The sequence below is a fragment of the Typha angustifolia genome, chromosome 1, assembly GCF_048772165.1.
Source record: "Typha angustifolia cultivar Huaian chromosome 1, ASM4877216v1, whole genome shotgun sequence".
Classification (NCBI taxonomy): Eukaryota; Viridiplantae; Streptophyta; class Magnoliopsida; order Poales; family Typhaceae; genus Typha; species Typha angustifolia.
Genome location: NC_133239.1, coordinates 1,581,033 through 1,601,931, shown reverse-complemented (window position 1 = coordinate 1,601,931; position 20,899 = coordinate 1,581,033). Strand labels below are relative to the sequence as shown.

Here is a 20,899-nt window from a genome sequence, read left to right as displayed (position 1 = left end):
AATATAGAAATTATTTAATCTTTTAAATACTTAACGAGTTATCCCATCCCGTTTCATTTAAAATATAAAACCTTCGATATTATTTACATTAAATATATATATTTTTGGGCCTAATAAATTAGATTAAAAATCACCGCTTACCCGTGGCCTAGGCTTAGAGTGCGAGTCACTTGTCAACTTTGAGTGGATGATGTGCTTGTTGACTTCATAGGTACATTCTTGCTACGATCAAGGTCAATCAAACACGACTTATTCCGAGAGAGGGCAGAAACTTAATACGCTACTCTTACTTGTAAGCTGATATAATCCTACTATGCTTTGCCACTGTGAGGTAAATAAATTACTGAATGGAGTTCTTTCGTCTCAAATGAATGATGATAGAGATGATATAGGTAAAGATTTATTGCGGGCCAACTTATTTGGTTTGATTCAAGTACCCCATTTACTGTGTTTCAATATGCTCATCAATTAATTGTGCTCAAAATTAATTATATATATATATAGTTATTTGATGCATAATATTAACATTGCTACATATTTATATCGATCTGCATCAAATCATGCAACTCTTTGAACATGAATACTGAAAACACTGACGTGAGTCATGAATACATTCAATAGGCAATTCATCTATTTCTCTCTTGCGCAGAATACCAGTAATCAATCCTTCCTAGAAAGTATATCTTCGGTTTTCTCATTCCTTGTAATCTTTATATGAATGCCTATCCTCTCTATTACTCAGAACAGGATACAAGTAATTAATTCCATCCGATGGAATATACTTCCTTCCTCTAAAATTAAAAGTGGCAAAAGCAACAGTAGGGGGGACCTATGCCTATGTTTATCTTTTTACCCTTCAAAACAAATATATGTATATATATTAAATGGACGATCGGACGGCTGGAGATGCAGGTGAATCCTTTGATAAGGTAAGGTCCCACCCAAGATTTATCCACCCACACGTATCACCTTTGTCTTTATAATAAAGCTACGTAGGCTCCTCCTATTGGCTGTTAAAGATGGTTTCCCTGTGGCCAAATCCGGCATGTGCAGGAAAGTTGCTATCCATCCAAACTTTATCCGAATATCTTATCCGGACTGCGCATAATTATCCACCCCGATTCCTCTCTCGTCTTTTATTAATAAATCGATGTCATTTTTGACGTGCCCATCGACTCATCAATCAAGTGAATCATTTGCTCGTGCTTACGACTGTACAGCGACGGAGTCCACTGCCACGAACCTCATACCTGACGTGGCAGATAATGGACGGTCGCGATCTTGAGACAACGTGAAGACGCTTATTTATTTATTTTTCGTATCGGCGGTGTTAGGTACGGGTAGTCGCTACTGGCTACTCGCTACGGTTTGTGAAACGACGAAAGTAGGCATACGGTTCCTCTGAGTCCAAAGTAATCGGGCGAGGGTACGGAGGTCATATCAGATGGGTTTGAACGTAATTTACTAACACCGACCAAAGAGTAGACCAATCCAAGCACACAAAAAACACCCGGAGTTTCAATTTTAATTATAAATCTAGGGTATTTGTTTTCTATGTCGGGAGTAGCAGCTAATAATGGAGACAGTTGTTGAGAGTTAAAGACTTACGAAGAAGACGACGACGACGTGGAACCATGATTTTGACACGTCAGACGCGACGTCATGCTGGTGGCTCCACTTGTTTCCAGCGAACGAAGTCAATCAAGGAGGGCCGATAGGAGACCCCGCCTCGTCCAGCCCTAATGCGTGATCGATCGTTCTCGTTCGGTCCGTTTACTCTATCGCGGACGCGGAGGAGTTTTTGCAAATCACTGCCGGTAGTTCTTTTGTTTTATAGAAAAAAAAAAGAAAAAAAGAAGAATGAAAAAGTTAGTCGATTGGATTGCAATAACAATAAGGTTATAATAAGCATAAGCAGGTGGTAGTATCCAAATTTTTTTAAACTTCGTATAGAGAAAGACTAGGAAATGATAATGAGCTTCTTGGCTTGGAGTGTGGAGCCGTGTCTCGCGATGGGCCGTGGGATTAATGAGTTAATGGGCCCAAGGCACCATCGTAACCGTCAAACACGTGGGAGGTTGGGAGCACGTGATCGGCGACTGCGTGACTCCAGCTGGCCAACCTTATCCTGTTTCCCCTCTCCCTCCAAAAGACTCCAACTACACTCCTACCTCTTCCCCCCCCCCTTCCCTTCCCTTCCCTTCCCTTCCCTCACTATTCCGGTTTCCTTTATATAAATATATATATATATATATATATATATATATATATATATATCCAACAATAACCCGAATTAGTCGATTTTATCCGCTCGGGTTTATTCTCCCTCCCTTCTCCCATAAACTAGTGCGGTATCTTTCCCGTTTTATTTCCCAGACTCGGTCCTTTATCCTTATTCGCCGCCCCCCCTAATCTCGCCCTTCCTAAAAGAAACAAATCAAGGTATCATCATCGCCATCATCTCTATTCTATCTATCAGAAATCTATGCAGGGACTAATTCGAACTTTTGTCTAGGGTTTCGTCCCGATCCGATCTGGGAAGATGATGTCACGATCGTATACGAACCTTTTAGATCTCGCCGCGGGGAACTTCGCGGCGCTCGGCGGTGGCGGAGGCGGGCGGTCGGGGTTGAAGCGGATGCCGAGGGTGATGACGGTGCCGGGTACGCTGTCCGAGCTCGACGACGAGGAGCGCGCGAATAGCGTATCCTCGGACGTGCCGTCCTCTATCGTCCAGGATCGGATAATTATCGTGGCGAACCAGCTCCCCGTCCGGTCGAAGCGCCGGCCCGACGGACGAGGGTGGGCCTTCTCGTGGGACGAGGACTCCCTTCTTCTACAGCTCAAGGATGGGCTCCCCGACGACATGGAGGTGCTCTACGTTGGTTCCCTTCGCGTCGATGTCGAGGCTCATGAGCAAGACGAGGTCGCCCAAACCCTACTGGAGCGGTTCAAATGCGTCCCCGCCTTCCTACCGCCGGATATCTTGGAAAAATATTACCATGGTTTCTGCAAGCAGCAGCTTTGGCCGCTCTTCCACTACATGCTTCCGCTCTCCGCCGACCACGGCGGACGGTTTGACCGTGCCTTATGGGAGTCGTACGTGCTCGCAAATAAACTCTTCTCGCAGAAGGTTATCGAGATTCTGAACCCGGAGGACGACTATGTCTGGATCCATGATTACCATTTGATGGCGCTTCCCACCTTTCTCAGGCGAAGATTCAATAGGCTACGGATGGGGTTTTTCCTCCATAGCCCGTTCCCGTCCTCAGAGATCTACAGGACGCTAACCGTTCGCGAGGAGATCTTAAAGGCGCTGCTCAATTGTGATCTGATTGGGTTTCATACGTTTGATTATGCTCGACACTTCCTTTCTTGCTGTAGCAGGATGCTTGGGATCGAGTACCAGTCCAAGCGTGGATATATCGGTCTTGATTACTTTGGCCGAACCATCGGGATCAAGATCATGCCGGTTGGAATCCACATGGGCCAGTTGGAGTCAGTTCTCCGGCTGCCGGATAAGGAGTGGCGGGTTGCAGAGCTAACACAGCAGTTTGAGGGGAAGACAGTGCTTCTTGGCGTCGATGATATGGATATCTTCAAGGGGATTAATCTCAAGCTTTTGGCATTTGAGCATATGCTCAGATGGCATCCCAAGTGGCAGGGTAGGGCGGTTTTGGTTCAGATTGCAAATCCTGCTAGGGGGCGGGGAAAGGATCTTGATGATATCCAGACTGAGATACAGGAGAGTTGCAAGAGGATTAATGATGAATTTGGGAGCTCAGGTTACAGCCCGGTTATGTTTATCGATCATCCAGTTTCCAGTGTTGAAAAGATTGCTTTCTACACTATAGCTGAGTGTGTGGTGGTGACAGCGGTGAGAGATGGAATGAACCTTACGCCATATGAGTACATTGTCTGCAGGCAGGGGATATCTGAATCGGTGTCTGATGGACCAAGTAAGAGTATGCTGGTAGTATCGGAGTTCATTGGCTGTTCACCCTCATTGAGCGGTGCAATTCGGGTTAATCCTTGGAATATAGAGTCCACGGCTGAGGCCATGAATGAGGCCATCTCGCTATCTGATGCAGAGAAACAGCTACGGCATGAGAAGCACTACCGATATGTCAATACTCACAATGTTGCATATTGGTCAAAAAGCTATCTGCAGGACTTGGAAAGGAGCTGCAAAGACCATTTTAGGAGGAGGTGTTGGGGTATTGGTTTAGGATTTGGATTCCGTGTAGTGGCCCTTGACCCCAATTTCAGAAAGCTTAACGTGGACACCATCGTCTCGACTTATGAGAGGGCTAAAAGTAGGGCTATATTGCTAGATTATGATGGAACAGTGGTGCCACAGACCTCTCTCAACAAGATACCCAGTGATGCGGTTATAAGGATCATCAATACCTTGTGTTCGGATAAGAGAAATGTAGTTTTCATTGTCAGTGGGAGAGGGAGGAGTAGCTTGGGGAAGTGGTTTTCCTCATGCCCTAAGCTTGGCATTGCAGCTGAACACGGTTACTTTTTAAGGTATATCCTCATTCTTTAGCTTGTGATGTTCTTGTTTAATACCATGACCTCAGGGTAAAGCATGATGTTGGATAACATTGGGTACATAAGCATATAGGTTGGCATGCTGTATGGTTTATTCTTTACTTGCTTATATTTGTACCTATCCACAACAGTCCTCATTATAAAGGAACACTGTAAGGAAAGACCATCTTCCACTGAAATTGTGGATTGTGAATAGGAGATTAATTTGGCTTGTTTTGATGCTTTGGATATAAAATCCAGTGTATCTAAAAGCTATAGAATTTAGGTGGCCATCCAAGATTACTGTAGGAATTATTCCTAGAGTAATTAGTCAGTCAGCGATCTCAGGAATCAATCCTAGTATTGAAAGCGATTTAGGAGGTTGGAGGGAGCGGCATGCTGTCTTTCATGCCAGCATCCTTCAATGCTGCTACCCAGCCATCAGCACAGCCGCACCCATATCTTGTACGGTTTGTGAGCAGTCTGCTCTTGATGATAGGGCCCATATGCAGTTGTTGGCAAGCAGCAGTTGCCATCAGATCACCAGCGCTTGGTAGGAATGGCTTGGTTAAAAGGCATAGATAGATCTTTCTAGGATTTCTGTCTTTATTAGATAGCAAGTGTTATCATTGCTTAGAAATTTGAAAGAACTTTATCATGACATGCCGGATTTGTCTTTTGCTGAGAGTAGTACTGATGGAGGAAATAAATCATGTGCTCGCTTTGCTTCAATCTTTGCAGGTGGACTAGAGATGAACAATGGGAAACCACCTCTCAGAATGCTGATTTTGAGTGGATGCAGATGGCAGATCCAGTGATGAAACTCTACACAGAGGCCACTGATGGATCATCCATCGAAACCAAAGAAAGTGCTTTAGTTTGGCACCATCAAGATGCTGACCCAGGTTTTGGCTCAGCTCAGGCAAAGGAAATGCTCGATCATCTTGAGAGTGTCCTAGCAAATGAGCCAGTTTCTGTCAAGAGTGGCCAGTTCATTGTCGAAGTCAAGCCTCAGGTATGTCGTCCTCTCATAACAAATCTCAATTTAACATGTCCAGTGTCCTGAATTTGATTGTTTATACAAGCTAGCAACCTCTTCATCATCGTAAGCTCAGTGTACGCACTAAGTAGCCTGATTAAATATTAAATGGCTTGATGTAACATACTCTTGATTGTTAACATACTATGTCTGATGAGTTATATCACTATCGTGAGGCACATCAATGTGTTCCATATGTTCTCATTTTCCACTTCAGGCGATAGCCGACTTCACCTTCGATGGAATATACCATTTGACAGAAAATGTTACCATTTGCAGGGAGTTAGCAAAGGATTGGTGGCTGAGAAGATCCTAGCATCAATGATGGAGAGTGGGAGGCAGGCAGACTTTGTGCTGTGTATCGGTGATGACAGGTCAGACGAGGACATGTTTGAGGGCATCAGTGATATCATGAGGAGGGGCTTGGTTGCCACCAATACCTCACTGTTTGCCTGCACTGTCGGGCAGAAACCAAGCAAAGCCAAATATTATCTGGACGACACGACAGATGTTGTAAACATGCTCGAAGCACTTGCAGATGCCTCAAAACCAGACCGTTCAACTGAGGCAGGAGCAGATCCAGCTCCATCCACCCTGGAAAAAGCTGAGAAGTGTCAGTGATTGAGTTCTACGTCATCATGTTCGAGCAATTGAATTCCAATTACAAGAATAAAACTGGAACCAGGACCTATCATCTGATTTGTCAAGGCATCGGATGCTTGTCTGGTACAAAGTTGCTGACATTTAGATTCATTATTCAGAAGATAAGTATCCATCTCCAGTTGGGGCAGGCAGTGGACTGCATTGATTCAGGATGCTAGTGGTAGCTCCATAAAAAATCATGTTCATAGCTAACGCAGAAACTTTATTCCTTCTTTTCTTTCTTTCTTTTTTACCCTTTTTTCTTTTATCATCTTTGTTCAGGTGGCATGTTCTGTCTTCTAGATTCATTCTATAGACAGAAGACCTGCAGAGGCCAGGTGACTCTTTAGGTTTTGTTTTGTAGTAGATTTGAAAGTAAAAGCAAGAATAGCAATTATCAGCCTCCGTTGTCTCGTTTAGAGCGAGTCAGTGGTATTTGGCATGTCAATTAACGAGTTCACTGGTGGTTTTATTCGTGCATTTGATTCATTATTTAGACTATAAATTCATGTTTACTTGCAGTCTGAGATGTCACGGCTCAGCCTCAATGTGTTGATCATAGGAAATAAAATGCGTGATTTGCCTGGCAAACGTTGCGATGTCCTTGTGACGGTTTGTTTGCTTTTGCAACGGAACTGGAAAGCAAGTTCTGTTTCACAGTTTTGCCTCGCAGCTTGCGGTAGCAACTCTATTTCGTCAAGTCCAATTTTCATATTTAACGCAGGTTGTACCAACTCGTTTTGTTTCGTAGCTAGAAGCCTATAACTCACTACTCGCGCTGTTCATATTATAGCACTTCGTCTCCAAAAGAAAGTGGCATGATGCTTTCTTTATGTTAAGGAAAGTAAGTAAATAGATTGATTATAAGGCTGAAAGTTACAGCAACATAGTAATGTTTTATGTTTTTCCAACCTCACATACATATATACAATGCACCCACATTAGAATAGATCTCCAGCATACAATTGCAGGATTTAAGAGAATATGTAAACTTCATCATAGCCCTTCCTACAACAGAGCAAGTGACAGCGTCAGCATATTAAACAGAAGATATGACATGAACAATATTAAGATCTTACCCGGCCTTCCCACAATATGTGGGCCTGTAATTGTAGATGAGATTATCTAGCACTTCCTTGGCAGGAGGTCTGCTTGAGGATCTGCGAGCCTCACTGCATCATGCCACAGAAATATCTTTAGATTTTCCTTTTAGTTTTCCTTTCTCAATGAAGCCATTTGGAAGTTGGTTGTTATATGTTTCAAGTAAGTACAGAATTAAGAATCCATAACACTAATCAGTATCATATTAAGATTCTCAACATGATGAATTAATGTCCACCTTTTGTGAGTTCGATCAAAAGTTTGCAACTGTCATCATTGCAGAACTAAAATGCCAGGCAATTTATGCTGGAGCAGCAATTAAAGATTTAAAATGAGACCCTCCCTCATGCACATAGTTGGAAATGATTGATAGGCAGGAAAGACAAAGTTTGATGAAGAATTGAGAGCTCAATAAATTAGTGAAGCACACAAAAGACAAAAGGATTGCTAATACTAAATCTTAAGAGATCAGTTTATCAAATTTGAAGCAGTCATGATACAGAAACAAGAGCAAAAAGGCTGCAAAGTAATACTGAAAATCAACGATAGTATATTACCCATTATAATTTATAAACTATGGCAAGGTGCATTTTGCAGATGATAAACTAGGGTTATCAATGATCAGAACATAAAAGTTAAATAAAAGACCAGGAAAACAAAATGAACAAAGAAAGTTTGTCTGATGCCAGTATGCCACCATGAGAATGCCCTAAGTAACAACATATCCTACTGCATGAGGGAAATGCTAAACCATGAAGCAAAATAAGGACATGAAAATAAGTGAAGGTTCACTTACAACCTGATGAAATAATTAGCAACCAATTGAGTTACTCGGACTGCATCCTCACTGTGCGGAATCATCGGTAGGCCCCACTCAAAAATATTTTTCTGTGATAAGTCACATAAGCTTTCGTGAGCTCAACTTATAGTTGCAAATGACAAAGCACCAAGAACAGAAGAAGCATACAGAGTATCACAAAGAAATTGCAGTGTTTATATAAAACAACTAACAATTTGTCTAACTTTGAGAATGAATAATTAGAAGTAGAAAGAAAATGCAGGAACACAGGATAATGTTCTTTGGACTAAGTGTGTCTTGATTCCCATGTAAAATTGAGAAGCAGTGGGGAGAAAAAGCATTTTTAAAAAAGGAATATGTTTACCACTTTGTGTATAGTTCCTTGTAGTTCTTCTAGGAGATACATTTTTCAAATGTCTGATTTATATAAAAGAAGAAATTAATAGAACTCATCAAAAGATTCAAGATAAGGCTTAGACTTTCATTTACTGTAACGCATTTCATGAAAATGGAAAATGTAAAGGAGTTTGTTATAAATGCACTTTTAAGAAATGTATATTTCAAACATTTGGACTCACTTTATAGCAGAAAGTTTATATCCTGTCGATACGGTCAAATAAAACTAAGTTCTTTAATTTCAAGAATTCTTTCTAGGAAGTTAATTTCTTTTACCTCCAACTCTGAAACTGATATATGTAATTCAAGTGGCTGGAGAACTTCTAGAAAATAGCTTTTCAATCAATAAAATGTTTCAATTAGAATAAAAAAATCTTTTCCAGTTCAAATATAGTTTATACAGTACAAATATCAAAATTTTCCAGCTTGAGAACATCAAAGCAACATGTAAAATTCCTTCATGGCCTATAAAAAGTTCCAAGTCAAGTAGATTTTCAATGCTTTTCGAGATTAAGTTATAAAAAATATCAAGAAGTAGTTATCCCAGTTAAGCACGAAGAGTCTTTTGTGGAACACCAATTTGAAAATATACCAATCTAACAGTCATACATTTTTGCTCCTTTCTTCTGGATGCCAAGGCAAAGATGTCTAGCATGATCTAATGTTGTTGCTAAAACCAAGCAATTTTTGTTAATTTTCATACTAAAATTACAAAAACCAAATTCAAATCAGCCAAAGCATCTCGCTTTTGGCAGAGGCCCAGAACAAACTTTTGGGTATTTGTAATTCAGGGTCTTAACTATCCAAATAAAAGCACGAGAATCATGAAGTACTTTTGAGAAGTAACACCTTCTTGAGTTCTTAATCAAATCAAATACATGTGCAAGAATCTTGGAGCAAAGGGCGAAAGTTCCATATGCTCGACCTCAATACAGTGCTCTACTTCTCACGTGTTTCAAGTCATTTGAGATGAATAATTACTGAAGGCTAGTTCAAAATAAATTATAAACAAAAGTTGAAAAAGTACTGCATAGGAAATGACGAGTCTGCAAAGTATAATTATGATATATATAAGTCGGGAGAGTATCCCAAGGGTACCTCAGGATGCCACTGGAAGCAAGTCACAGGATAATTGTATGCTTGTGCAGTTGAGACGTAGATCTGATAAAAGATTCACACAAAAACTATAGAAAAGTAATATATAAAAAAAATAACCTCCTTGGTAGTGAGGAAGAGAATCTTAGATTATTGTTATACCTTGTTATTGTCATCAGCTGTTGTAGTCAAAATCTTGAAGAAACTTGATAAAGCATCATTCTGGTGTAATCCTTTGGGAGATATACCAAACTTGAAATAATTTAGATGGATCAGACAATGTTAGGGAGTGCTAAGTAAATGAAACTTACAAATTCTAGATTAACTGGGAAAAAGCCCAACAAGATTAGCAAATACAGGCCTCACTTACTCCGTGATTTTGCATGGCAAGACAATCGGTGCTTAATTTCTTGAGTAGTTCAGGAGGAAATCTGTGAATCAGATGTGTGACCATGCAGATTTAATCAGCCAAAATAAACAAAAATCATGATTTATAAGAATAAACTCCAGGTCATGGCATATAAGCGCTGTATTTCTTGGCTAATTCTTTACGATATTGTAGATGCATAAATTACTCTTCTTTCCATTCCCCTATTTAGGCTCTAGGCCCTCCACCAAGTTGCATGAATACTAATATTTGTTACATGTCTATAATATGTATTATTTAATAACTGAAACTATAAGGCAACTGAAATAACTACCCAGGTTCTAAATATTAGTATCAGTAGTTGGGAAAATAATATGTACCGATAGTATCAATCATCTCAGCCTTTACATTTCGGATTAAATTTAATTACCTAAATTCTAGAAAATTTAATATAAAGCATATGAAAATCCTACAAATTCAGAGAATGACAGAAAATAAGAAAATTTAGATTACTCAAATAAAATAACAACATAATAAGAAAGAGTGAAAACACTGAGAACAATATCGAGTTTTGGATAACTCAGTAAATACTTGTGCTCATTATTGTTATCAACTCTGATAAAAATTGACCACAAACCACCCTTACTATCATTGAACAATGAATGAATCCTTGTCTCCACTTCCTCTCATCTCTTTCTCACCTTATTTCCTGGCTGAGGCAAGATAAATAGTTTCTCAGGAGTACTAATGGTAGATAGGGTTATCATCAAGAGTTGGAATGTCACGAATGAGACGGATGCCGAGTTGGTTCCATTTCCCACCCCTCACCCCCATCACACCAGGATAGAAAAACATTTGTAAATGATAGGAAGAAGACTGTTGGAAGAGTACAAGATATGAAAAAAATCTCCTCTTCCCTACTAACCCATGTATGCTCTCATTAGGGATGTCCCACACTTTAAAAGAAAATAAAGATCTTCTGGCATATGTAATGCATAACAATAATAATAAGGAAACAGAGGCATGATGAATATAATTACCTTTGAAAAACGGATCCTTCAATTACAGAATAATCAGTAAATTGAAGAATAGATGCTTGATTTTCTCCACTGAAACTCTCACAAATATTACTGTCCTACAATTATTTACTAAAAGAATAGTTTAGTCTGATGAGGAAAAACAAAGAACTACTTAGGTTGGTCGATAATTGAGTCCTCTTGCATCATTAAGCATCAAGATGTGACTGCAATGGAATTCATTTCTACTTTGCAAGCTTAGATGAATCAACAAGACATCAAACTAACTTCAGATAATCTTCTTCTACAAAAATGTTTACTAATGAGTGTCCATTATTAAATTAGCAGTTAGCTAACCAATCTGTCAGACGTTGTGAAGAAATGAACATTCGAATTCCTCATTATTACATGTCCAAACTTAAATGAATCAACAAGAAATCAAACTAACTTCAGATAATCTGCTTCTACAAAAATGTTTACTAATGAGTGTCCATTATTGAATTAGCAGTTAGCTAACCAATCTGTCAGACGTTGTGAAGAAATGAACATTCGAATTCCTCATTATTACATGTCCAAACTTAAATGAATCAACAAGAAATCAAACTAACTTCAGATAATCTTCTTCTACAAAAATGCTTACTAGTGAATGTCCATTACTGAATTAACAGTTAGCTAACCAATCTGTCAGACTTTGTGAAGAATGAACATTTGATTTTCTCATTATTACATAGTGCATACATATGCTCGGCTTATCTATTCTTTCCTATAAATATTGACAATCACCAATGGTAGTTCAAATATTTCTATTACATTCTTAAGGCTACACTTAATCTTAGGCTGCAATCAGGATTTAGCTGATAGAGAATACACATATACAAAAATAAAAGATTAGTAAAAGGTTTTATCCTGGAGACTAGCTAAAGATGAGAATACTGCAAGATTTACAAATGATTTTGATATGGCTATAAAAGGCATGTGCATGGCATGTTGCAAATCTCATTTATCTTATTGAACACATCTTTAACGTCACAAACAAGAAGGCACTAAATGCAGAGACACAGCAATGAAGAATAAGAAGGAAAAGCAGCACAAACATGCTATAATATAGAAATACAACATAGTCAACATATAATGTTGGATTTTGTAAAGAAAAAAAACTAAAGAGACAGATTAATTTGTAGGGTTGTTTGGAATCTCCAGAAGAGATAGAACTCACATTGCTGATAATCATGCTTACAAGCTCAAATCCTAAACAAATTGCAAATAATGGAAAATGATCTCCTGCATCATTTTTTTGCAAAGTTATCTGAAAGAGCAGAGGAAACACCAGAAAATCAGGTCCATTTTATGGGAAAAAAAAAAGGATATGCAAGAGTAGACAGTACATGATGAAACCTTTATATACTAGTTTATGGAAAGTCTAATTTCCAGTATGGCATTAAAAAATTAATTAAATTGATGGAATACAACTTTAACTACACAAACACCAATAAGAAAATTAACAAAGTTGTTTCCTACTTGCCCAACATTCCAATCTATTAAGCACCCCATCCTGTAAGAACTCTACAAATAAGCAGTCTTAGGCAACAGTACTACAGTAGTACTTAGAATACATGATAGCCAAAGCAAGAATGAGGGAATTAATAAATTATAGCAAGAAGAGATTGTTGCCTCATATTCTCTTTATAATAAATTGCCTTATAAGATAAGAGTTTCATAAAACAAAAAATTCACCAAAAGTGTAATTGCAATTCTATTAAACCCAATGAACACATCACTTTGTGAACATGCATGTTCTGAATCACCCGACATAACTTAGTCTACCAAGTCTGGTAAAGATACACAATTAGATAGTAAAATGCTATGCTATTAGAAACTTTGCGACCATGACTCACCAAGAATACTGCACAAACTGGTTACCTAATCCTGCTGGAATGTACATTGAAGCAAGTTATCCCATTACCTCATTCTAATAAATCATAACAGATGCCTATATCCACTCTAGTATAAACAGAGAGCATTGTAACACAGTTCTGTTGGCGCCGACACAGAAATTCCCATTGGCTCATTGTATGCATCTCATCACATGAAAATTAAGAGGACAGAATAAAGGTATGAACGAGATAGAACTCAAGACCTATAAAACCTCAGCTCAGATACAATATTTTGGTATTATACAAAAACTTAAGTCTGTCTGAAATTTAAGATCAACATAGATATTAAGCTTGAAAATATTATGGGAAACCTACATCAAATTTTACTAATGCTTCAATCCTTTGCAGTACTGGTGCTAGATTATCTACAATATGATGTTAACCATAATCAAGTTCATTCTATGAATCCGAGGTAGGAGATATTATATCTTACCTCATAAAAGACACAGAAGATAAAAAGGAACAATATAAGATAATATCATAGATAATGGAAAATAATTTGCAACAAATGAAAAGATTCAAGTAAACAGCATTGTACCTGAAATATTTTCTTTATGATTTCAAAATACAGACCCTTTTTTGCCCATCCACCAGTAAAAAGCACACCATTCACCAAATTCAGCTTCTGCAGTTGAGGGAATCAATTAAATAAGTATAAATAGATCATCCGGCCAAACAACAAATTCGAGACAGACTAGGTGCCAACTAATATTTTTTCAAAGAAATGACTACTAAATAGCTATTATGATGGGTATACTTGATTTGCACCCTTCATAAATGCCTGCATATCATCAATTTCACAAGTACATATATAATTTCCAAAATTTACCTATAAGGCAGGAAGCCACTGATTCATTTTTCCCATATTTTAACAAGTATAATTCAATGTACAGAAAGCAGAATGAGGCAGCAGAGCATCCTACTTCATACCAATACTCTATAATATACAATCCACGAATAAAAAAGATCACTAATTATTCTTAAACTGTTATTCAAATTCAAGGTGGACGACAATACTGTTCAACCTTGGGCTCGTTATAACATAAAGAACAAGAAAGAAATCATCCTAGATAATAGAAATCTTGCGCAATCAACTAAGCCAACTCAAACTCAAGATGAACAATAACGCTGTATTAAACCTTAATCATATAACAAAGGGAGCAGCACCGATTTCATCATAGAAAGCACAAATCTCGCATAACTAATTCTAAATGGAAAACAATTTCAAACTTTAAACACAAGAAAAGAGAAATCCAAGATCAAACCCGCTAATGATAGAAAGAAGCAACCAATCAAGAGAGAGAAGATCCTCACATCCAAGAGGACTTCCTCAGGCTCGTTGAAGATGAGAGGAATAACCCTAGCGCCCGCGGATTCGACGAACTTGACGTAGGAGGCCGGGATATTGGAAGCGTTCGTAGCGTTGCTCAGCCTACCGGAAGCTCCATCGCCGGGGTGGGAGACGATCCCGATCACGGGGTAGTAGTAGAGCGACGGATCCGGTGATGCACATGTCGAGACGCCGAAGGATTCGGCAAAGCGCTCGTCACCTCTGCCAGGAATAATGATTGATTGGGAAGAATCGAAGTTGAGAGAATTACAGAGGAAGAAGAAGGATATAACGAGGAGGAGGAGAAGAGGAATGGAGTTAGAATTAGAGCCCCAGATCGCTGGGAGAGAGGTCATCTGGAACCGGGAAGGACGAGAGGAGTAGGGAAGAAGACTGGAAAATTGCGTATAACCCCATTTCAAGAATGTGAGGTATGCGGAGTTCTATCAGAGAAACTTGCTTTGCTTCAAGGATCTTTTTGCATAATACAACCGAATATAATATAGAAAACACCAGCAAGCAGTTTCATTATGAAAAACACAAAGGTTGCCCAATTCACTTTAATGGAAACTAACTCAAGAAAACCAAAATGAAAGAAAGAAAGAAAGAAAGAGAGAGAAGTCCTAATCCAAACATCTAAGACCCAAAAGAACTTTATTATATAGAAACAAAGCAACCACAGAAATCTTGGCTTACTCAAATTCAAAATGAACAACAACGATACATCAATAATTCATCATCGAAACCCTTCTCATTTAGTAGCATGATTCTCATCAAAGAAAACTCTAAATGAAAAACACTTTCAAACTCCAAACACAAGGAAGGAGAAGTCTAAGAAATACCACGATCCTAGACCGGTTACGAAAGAAAGAAGCAAGCATTCGAGAGAGAGAAGACTCTCACCTCCAGGAGGACTTCCTCGGGCTCGTTAAAGATGAGAGGTTAAACCCTAGTGCCCGCGGATTCGACGAATATGACGTTGGAGGCTTAGCCTCTGTCATGCTCAGAGCTCGCTGGGAAGAAGAAAAAAGAGCCTTTGCATTGTGATCCCGTATCAGCACCGGGGACTGAAATTTTACAAAATAATCATGTATAAGCCCTTTATTTTCATAGAAGTCCTTGAGTCATAGTTACCGTTAACAGTCCGATCAGTTAGAGAGTGAGAGAGGTCAATTAGAAAGTGAGAGATTGGAACTGAGGGTATGATATAAACCCATCTATCCCTTTTCTATAATAATCGTCATCTTCTCAGCTTGAGAGAGGGAAAAACTATTAAACAAGGCTAATTGCTCTCATCGATAATTTTTTGGGAGTAGTTAGAGAAGGGATTTGAGATTGTTAATCTCAGATCATTACATTTGGTATCAGAGCAGGCATCAATTCTTGTGGTCAACTCGTGGTTAGCGTAGAGGTAGCTTAGAGCAGTAATTGGAGTATCCATGGCGGAATCTACTCGCTTGGCAATATTGGCGAATCTTTCGAGGAAGAATGAGCAGCGAATTTAGGACTTGGCTGAGCAACTTCAATTCCATTCAGAATTAATGAAGCTATCCATGGAGCACCTCCAAGCTTAGGTATACTTTCAGATTGATTGAAGTATTATTCAGGGGCTAAATGAAATGAAAATAAAGGGAAAGGAGGGAGATAACGGTGAAACCTCAGGAGTTAACCCACGCTAAGTACGGGGTAAAGCACTTTTCCATTAGAGAAGTCGGTTAACAGATACGACGATTGCCGAGTTTCCAAATGTCTTTTGCATAATACCAGCTACAATTTGGACTTATTGTAGATAACTACTCTTCTCTACATATTTACGAATTGAGTCCTCCATTTTCAGTTATGTACCACACTATCCTTTCTTCTTCTTTGTATTTTTTTATTTTTTTATTTTTTATTTTTATGTGTATGTCTATATATATATATATATATATATATACACACACACACACCTGGCTAGTTAACTGGTATATATTGAGAAAAAACAAAATACACTATGTGATATATATAGATGAATCTACTCAAGCAACAGAGATAGAATACATCTTTAAACCAAAAGAGATGGGGTAAAAAAGAATCCAAATCAACTGGGTTCTACCTAGTTGGGCTCACAGAAAGCAGAACCACCAACAAAGACATTCAATACGGTCTTGCACCTATGACATTACCATGAGGATCATACTCGCACACAATGAAAGTGTCACCGGAGTTACAGATGACCTTGGCGCAGCCAAGCCGCTGCGTCGTCCGCCACACCATCTGGGTGTAATGGGTGCAATCGGCATTCGGCGCGCACGAGTTGCGCTTGTAGTTATAGTCGGCCCGTTCGGCCGCCCAGGCGGCTACTGCGTCGGCGATCTTCCACTGCTTCCCTTGGCCCCAGAAGATGTTCTCCCCGTAGTTCGCCGTCGAATGCTCGAGCGCGCAGTCCCCCTTCCTCTGGTTTCCATACCACGTAGCATACGCAGCCAGATGCGTGCTCCACTGGAGCGGCGGCAGGCGCAAACTGGCCCGCAAAGTGTTATGGGGGGCTAAGAACTGCTCCGCCGAGCTCACGGAGCCCAACGAGCGAGCATCGGCGTTAGAAAGTAGCAGTGGAAGGACGAGTAGTAGGAGAGAAGAGAAGAGGGTGGTAATCCCCATAAAGATTATAGTGGATGTCTTTTGTTGGTTCTTGGAATTGATGAAGAGTGAGAGAATGTGTGGTGGGGTTTATATAGGAAGGATGGTGACGTGGACTTGACCATGTGGGGAACGAAATATGAGGCTAAGAACTCGTCAGTGAATGTGATGAAGCTAATGGAAAGTCAAATGGAGTAACATGGCAAAAACTATAGATCGTAGAATATAGTGTTAACATTGGTTACCTCCATTTAATTTGTGATTTAGAGTTCAGAAATCATATGCTCCCATGTGACTATGTGAGCTGGGATGTTATTGGTTTTTACTTAGTATTTTAACACCTCGTCCAGCCTACTAATCTACGAGTTTCTATGATAACGATGTATATTTTAGTCAGGAAGAGGTCGTCTTCTCTTGTAATGTTTGGGCCACGAAGGCCAATGGGAAGAAAAAATATGTATCTATTGATGTGGATTGTTTGACACCTAGCGGATCGCCTACTCAACGAGAGAAAAAAGTCTCTCTTTCAGTAAAGTCTACAGTCGGATATTCAAAGTTGAATATCTCTAACAGTTTGAAGAGTTATACAAGGTAAGAGTCTGAATAAGCTAGAGGCTTGATAATACCAAGCTAATAAATGTAGATGATATCTTAAGAACAACAAAGATATGCCAATTTTCTTACTATAAACTGGCAACAGCCAAATAATGTAATAGTAAGGATGCAAGCAAGAGAGATGAAATATCAAATTTGGAACAGCAATATATTATATAATATATATATATATATATATATATACATCAGTCGTATCTCACTTTCCAAGTAACAATAAAGCTAAAAAATTCAAAGCTAAAACGGAAAAAAGGCACCATTAAGTTTTTTCAGCTGAAGTGAGATGCCCCATCTTTTCGGTTAGGTGTGCAACATTCTTCCTGCTCCACCCAAAACTTCCATGTTCTTGTACTTTTCCTTCATTTCTCATGTCATCTTCATCTCGTCTTTGTGACTGGGCCTGCTGTGCATCAGAAGAACCAGGAGCCTCGGTAAGAAATCGTTCCCAGAATACATCATTTACCCCAGTTGGCACAGTAGAAGCTGCTGTAGTTCGATCACTTGTTGGATCAACTATAGCAACGGTAGGCTCAGAATTAACATCTATCTCAGATATTTTACATTGTATATCTGCCTGAATATCGGTCAGAGGAAAAGCAAGATTTTCTGCATAACCCGTGGATTCTGCCAACTCCGGAGTCAAATGGATTTCTCCTATAGAAGGTGAAGAAGCGTGCAGTTTAGGTGGCGATGATTGCAAGTCTGCATCAGTCTCCACCGAAGATGCATGCATCTCAGTAAGAACTACAGCAGAAAGAGAAGGCACAGTACTATCATGATACATGTCTTCACCAGAAGCTTGACTCACACCTCGGAAAAAATTCTCTAGGGAATTCAAGGATGATTCCATCTTATCAAATGGCTCTGTATCCAATGCATACATAGGTAACATGTCCGATCCCTCTTTGCCTAATGCCTGGAAATGTACAATCTCATTGTCATCCATATTGACATCCTCATATAACAGATCAGCTTTTGGAAGTCTCCTCTTCTTGCTGTGATAATCAGATTGTTGCACAAAGTTGGAGAGAAATCCAGGTCTGTGTATGATTTGGCTCAAGAAAGCTATCAGATTCCTCTGATGGTGTTCCATAACTTGCAATCTCTCCTCTAAAGTTTGCATTTGCCGATCCATCTGATGCTGCTGCTGGGTATGTTTCTGAAGCTCCAATATTAGCACATCCTTTTCACATTTAACTCTCATAATCTCCTCCTCGAGTTCCCTTCTTTCTGTTTCAGCTAATGCCCCATGGCCTTGTGGATGCAAGGAGTGGCTGTGTATTGGCTTGCGTCTATGAATGTTTTTCAAGAGATGCCTCTGTCCCCTTATAAAATCTTCATTTGCAAACTCCCACTGATCAGGATCTATTTTATGAAAGCCCTATAAAGGACAAAAAAATTCCCATTATTGGAGAGCAAAGGAATCATGTCATGACAAACTGACACCGGGTGTTGCTTATAGTTGCTAGTATTGTTACTTTTACCATCCATAATAGATAGCAAGGTCATTCTCCCTTGATGCAAGAAAGTCTTCTTTCTGGTAGGTACGAGTGAATAAATAGGGGTTGTAACTAAAATGAGTTGGTTGAGTTTTGGCAGATGAAGCTCTTCAAATGGACTCTGGGGCTAATCTCTAGGAACAAAATCAGATAAACTAGCTCAAGCTTAACAGAGCTTAACTGGATAGAAGCCTAATATGAGTAACTTAGTGGCTTCATTGCAAGTGAAACTTTCAATTTTATCTAGAGCCACTTTTTGGTTAATCACTGCTTGATTTGTTTACCTGATGCAATAAAACCAATTTTCTATAACTTACATCTAGAATGACTAAAGTTACGAAAAAAACTGATAAAGCATTAGCTTCTAAAATCCAAAGATATGTATAATAGCTTATCTAGATGCTCCTTTTACATGAAACCACGACAAACATGAAACTGGTTTGCAGTTGCAAGTCAGAAACATTCCTAGATCCCATAATTTGATGGCCTCATCCAGCAACGAAATATAATAAAAAGCACATGTTGGAAGATATAATTAGGTATATCATCAAGTTTCATGCATGTCGTCGACGCTGTCATCTCAAGGATGCAAAATTAGTAAGAAGCAAGCTATTTTGCAAAGTACCAAAAATCTATTCTCATATTTAACTTGTTAATAAATCAAAAGAACTATGCTCCTACAAAATTTATTTGTGTTATATCTCAATAGCGGCTTCACGAAGAACAGAAAAATAATTTACGAAGTTTATCAAAAGATTGTGAAATTTAACTTATCCTTTGATTTCTCAGGTAGTCAAAATCATCAACTTACTACGAAAAGTTTCAAACATTAAAATCTTCCTTTTTACCAGAATTATGCTCATTACAATGCGAAAAGACCAACGTTTTCCAAGCTTATAAAGCAAGGAAAGATCTAACTTACATAAGTATTGAGCTGCCGGACGAAGCTAGAGAAGTTGTTGTGCTTGAAGTACTTGGGGAGCAAATCCCTCGCGAAGTCCGGTAAATTCCACACGACAAAACTCGTATTGGTCGGTCCCCACGAAACAATGGCGTTGGTGGAGGGATCATCCACCATCTCATACGTCTTCGTGAGGAAGGGAGCCGGCGAATTCGAACTCCCTTGCGAGCTCTCCATCCTCTGATTCCTCTACAATTAGCTCAAATCTTAACTCGCCGCCGTTAATCTCGATCAATTCTCCCCAAATCCAATGATAGAACTCACCAAAACCCTAAAATTGTCTTCGGATCTTGTTCAGGACACCAAACTCTAGGGATTGAAGCGGATCGAAGAACGAGGAGATCAACCGTATCGTCAATCTTTCCCGCACTATCGGTTTGGTAGGTAGTTGTGGAATCTTTCCAAGAAGAAGATAGTTTTTGGGGGGTTCTCATGGAAGATTGGAAGTAGTCATGGTCTCTCCCGCACAGACAGAAGAGACAACAGGGCGTCAAGTACAAATTTCCATTAGAAGGTGGACTTTTCTAATCTAATCTAATCTTATTTGCCCTCCTTTTCCTATTGTTGTTAAGTGGTGATTATGCTGAGTATAATTTCGCATCAACTATTATATTTTCTCATTAGTTGGTGAGAAAAGAAAAGTTGTTAAATTCTATCATGAAAGTTTGGGAATTATATTTTTAAGGAATTTTTATAAATTACACCGTTCACATTGTATAAGATTCACACTTAATCGGATCCTTTATTTTTCTTTATAATTTTTATTTAATATTTTGAATTAATTTAGATGGTATTAATAAAAAATATTTAGTTATAATATATAAAATAATTTATAAATATTTAAATTATCTATATCTTCTTTATTTTATTTTTCTCTTCGTAAAGAAAAATAAGAGAAAAAAAAAAAACAAGGAAGGAGATGAGAAAAGATGAGAAAATGTGACCGCGGCAAT

The 20,899-nt window shown here is 38.9% G+C and overlaps 4 protein-coding genes across 6 annotated transcripts; 1 reads left to right on the top strand and 3 right to left on the bottom strand.

Annotated features, from left to right (window-relative positions):
• The first annotated feature begins 2,282 nt into the window (after positions 1-2,282).
• On the top strand, positions 2,283-6,665 carry LOC140774805 (probable alpha,alpha-trehalose-phosphate synthase [UDP-forming] 7). The gene is made up of 4 exons (XM_073117977.1): positions 2,283-2,442; positions 2,516-4,533; positions 5,278-5,551; positions 5,855-6,665. The coding sequence occupies exons 2-4, from the start codon at positions 2,543-2,545 to the stop codon at positions 6,194-6,196; spliced, it is 2,607 nt and encodes an 868-aa protein (XP_072974078.1). The 5' UTR covers positions 2,283-2,442; positions 2,516-2,542; the 3' UTR covers positions 6,197-6,665.
• Positions 6,666-7,052: 387 nt separating this feature from the next.
• LOC140760724 (gamma-glutamyl hydrolase 2-like) lies at positions 7,053-15,319 on the bottom strand. 3 transcript variants are annotated; one of them, XM_073097716.1, is made up of 11 exons: positions 15,159-15,319; positions 14,240-14,477; positions 13,464-13,550; positions 12,208-12,297; positions 11,016-11,110; positions 9,979-10,039; positions 9,771-9,860; positions 9,612-9,674; positions 8,118-8,206; positions 7,297-7,389; positions 7,053-7,221 (listed from the first exon to the last, which is right to left on the bottom strand). In XM_073097716.1, the coding sequence occupies exons 1-11, from the start codon at positions 15,254-15,256 to the stop codon at positions 7,131-7,133; spliced, it is 1,095 nt and encodes a 364-aa protein (XP_072953817.1). In that variant the 5' UTR covers positions 15,257-15,319; the 3' UTR covers positions 7,053-7,130. The 3 variants fall into 3 exon arrangements, with proteins under 3 accessions (XP_072953817.1, XP_072953809.1, XP_072953826.1); XM_073097708.1 differs by lacking the exon at positions 15,159-15,319 and having other exon boundaries at positions 14,240-14,864; XM_073097725.1 differs by lacking the exon at positions 15,159-15,319 and having other exon boundaries at positions 7,053-7,225; positions 14,240-14,851.
• Positions 15,320-16,391: 1,072 nt separating this feature from the next.
• LOC140759646 (pathogenesis-related protein PR-1-like) lies at positions 16,392-16,895 on the bottom strand. The gene has a single exon (XM_073096262.1). It carries the CDS (start codon positions 16,893-16,895, stop codon positions 16,392-16,394), a length of 504 nt encoding a protein of 167 aa, XP_072952363.1.
• Positions 16,896-17,611: 716 nt separating this feature from the next.
• LOC140760708 (heat stress transcription factor A-4b-like) lies at positions 17,612-20,453 on the bottom strand. Its single transcript, XM_073097707.1, has 2 exons — positions 19,908-20,453; positions 17,612-18,867 (listed from the first exon to the last, which is right to left on the bottom strand). Exons 1-2 carry the CDS (start codon positions 20,121-20,123, stop codon positions 17,746-17,748), a joined length of 1,338 nt encoding a protein of 445 aa, XP_072953808.1. The 5' UTR covers positions 20,124-20,453; the 3' UTR covers positions 17,612-17,745.
• Between the last annotated feature and the right edge of the window lie 446 nt (positions 20,454-20,899).

Coding starts and splice junctions, on each gene's coding strand:
- LOC140774805 (XM_073117977.1), top strand. CDS start 2,543: ATGATGTCACGATCGTATACGAACCTTTTAGATCTCGCCGCGGGGAAC. Junction 4,534..5,277: donor GAACACGGTTACTTTTTAAG/GTATATCCTCAT, acceptor CAATCTTTGCAG/GTGGACTAGAGATGAACAAT. Junction 5,552..5,854: donor TTGTCGAAGTCAAGCCTCAG/GTATGTCGTCCT, acceptor TACCATTTGCAG/GGAGTTAGCAAAGGATTGGT.
- LOC140760724 (XM_073097708.1), bottom strand. CDS start 14,611: ATGACCTCTCTCCCAGCGATCTGGGGCTCTAATTCTAACTCCATTCCT. Junction 13,551..14,239: donor CTGAGGAAGTCCTCTTGGAT/GTGAGGATCTTC, acceptor CCTCAACTGCAG/AAGCTGAATTTGGTGAATGG. Junction 11,111..12,207: donor TAAGCATGATTATCAGCAAT/GTGAGTTCTATC, acceptor AAATAATTGTAG/GACAGTAATATTTGTGAGAG.
- LOC140759646 (XM_073096262.1), bottom strand. CDS start 16,895: ATGGGGATTACCACCCTCTTCTCTTCTCTCCTACTACTCGTCCTTCCA.
- LOC140760708 (XM_073097707.1), bottom strand. CDS start 20,123: ATGGAGAGCTCGCAAGGGAGTTCGAATTCGCCGGCTCCCTTCCTCACG. Junction 18,868..19,907: donor TCCGGCAGCTCAATACTTAT/GTAAGTTAGATC, acceptor TGTCCTTTATAG/GGCTTTCATAAAATAGATCC.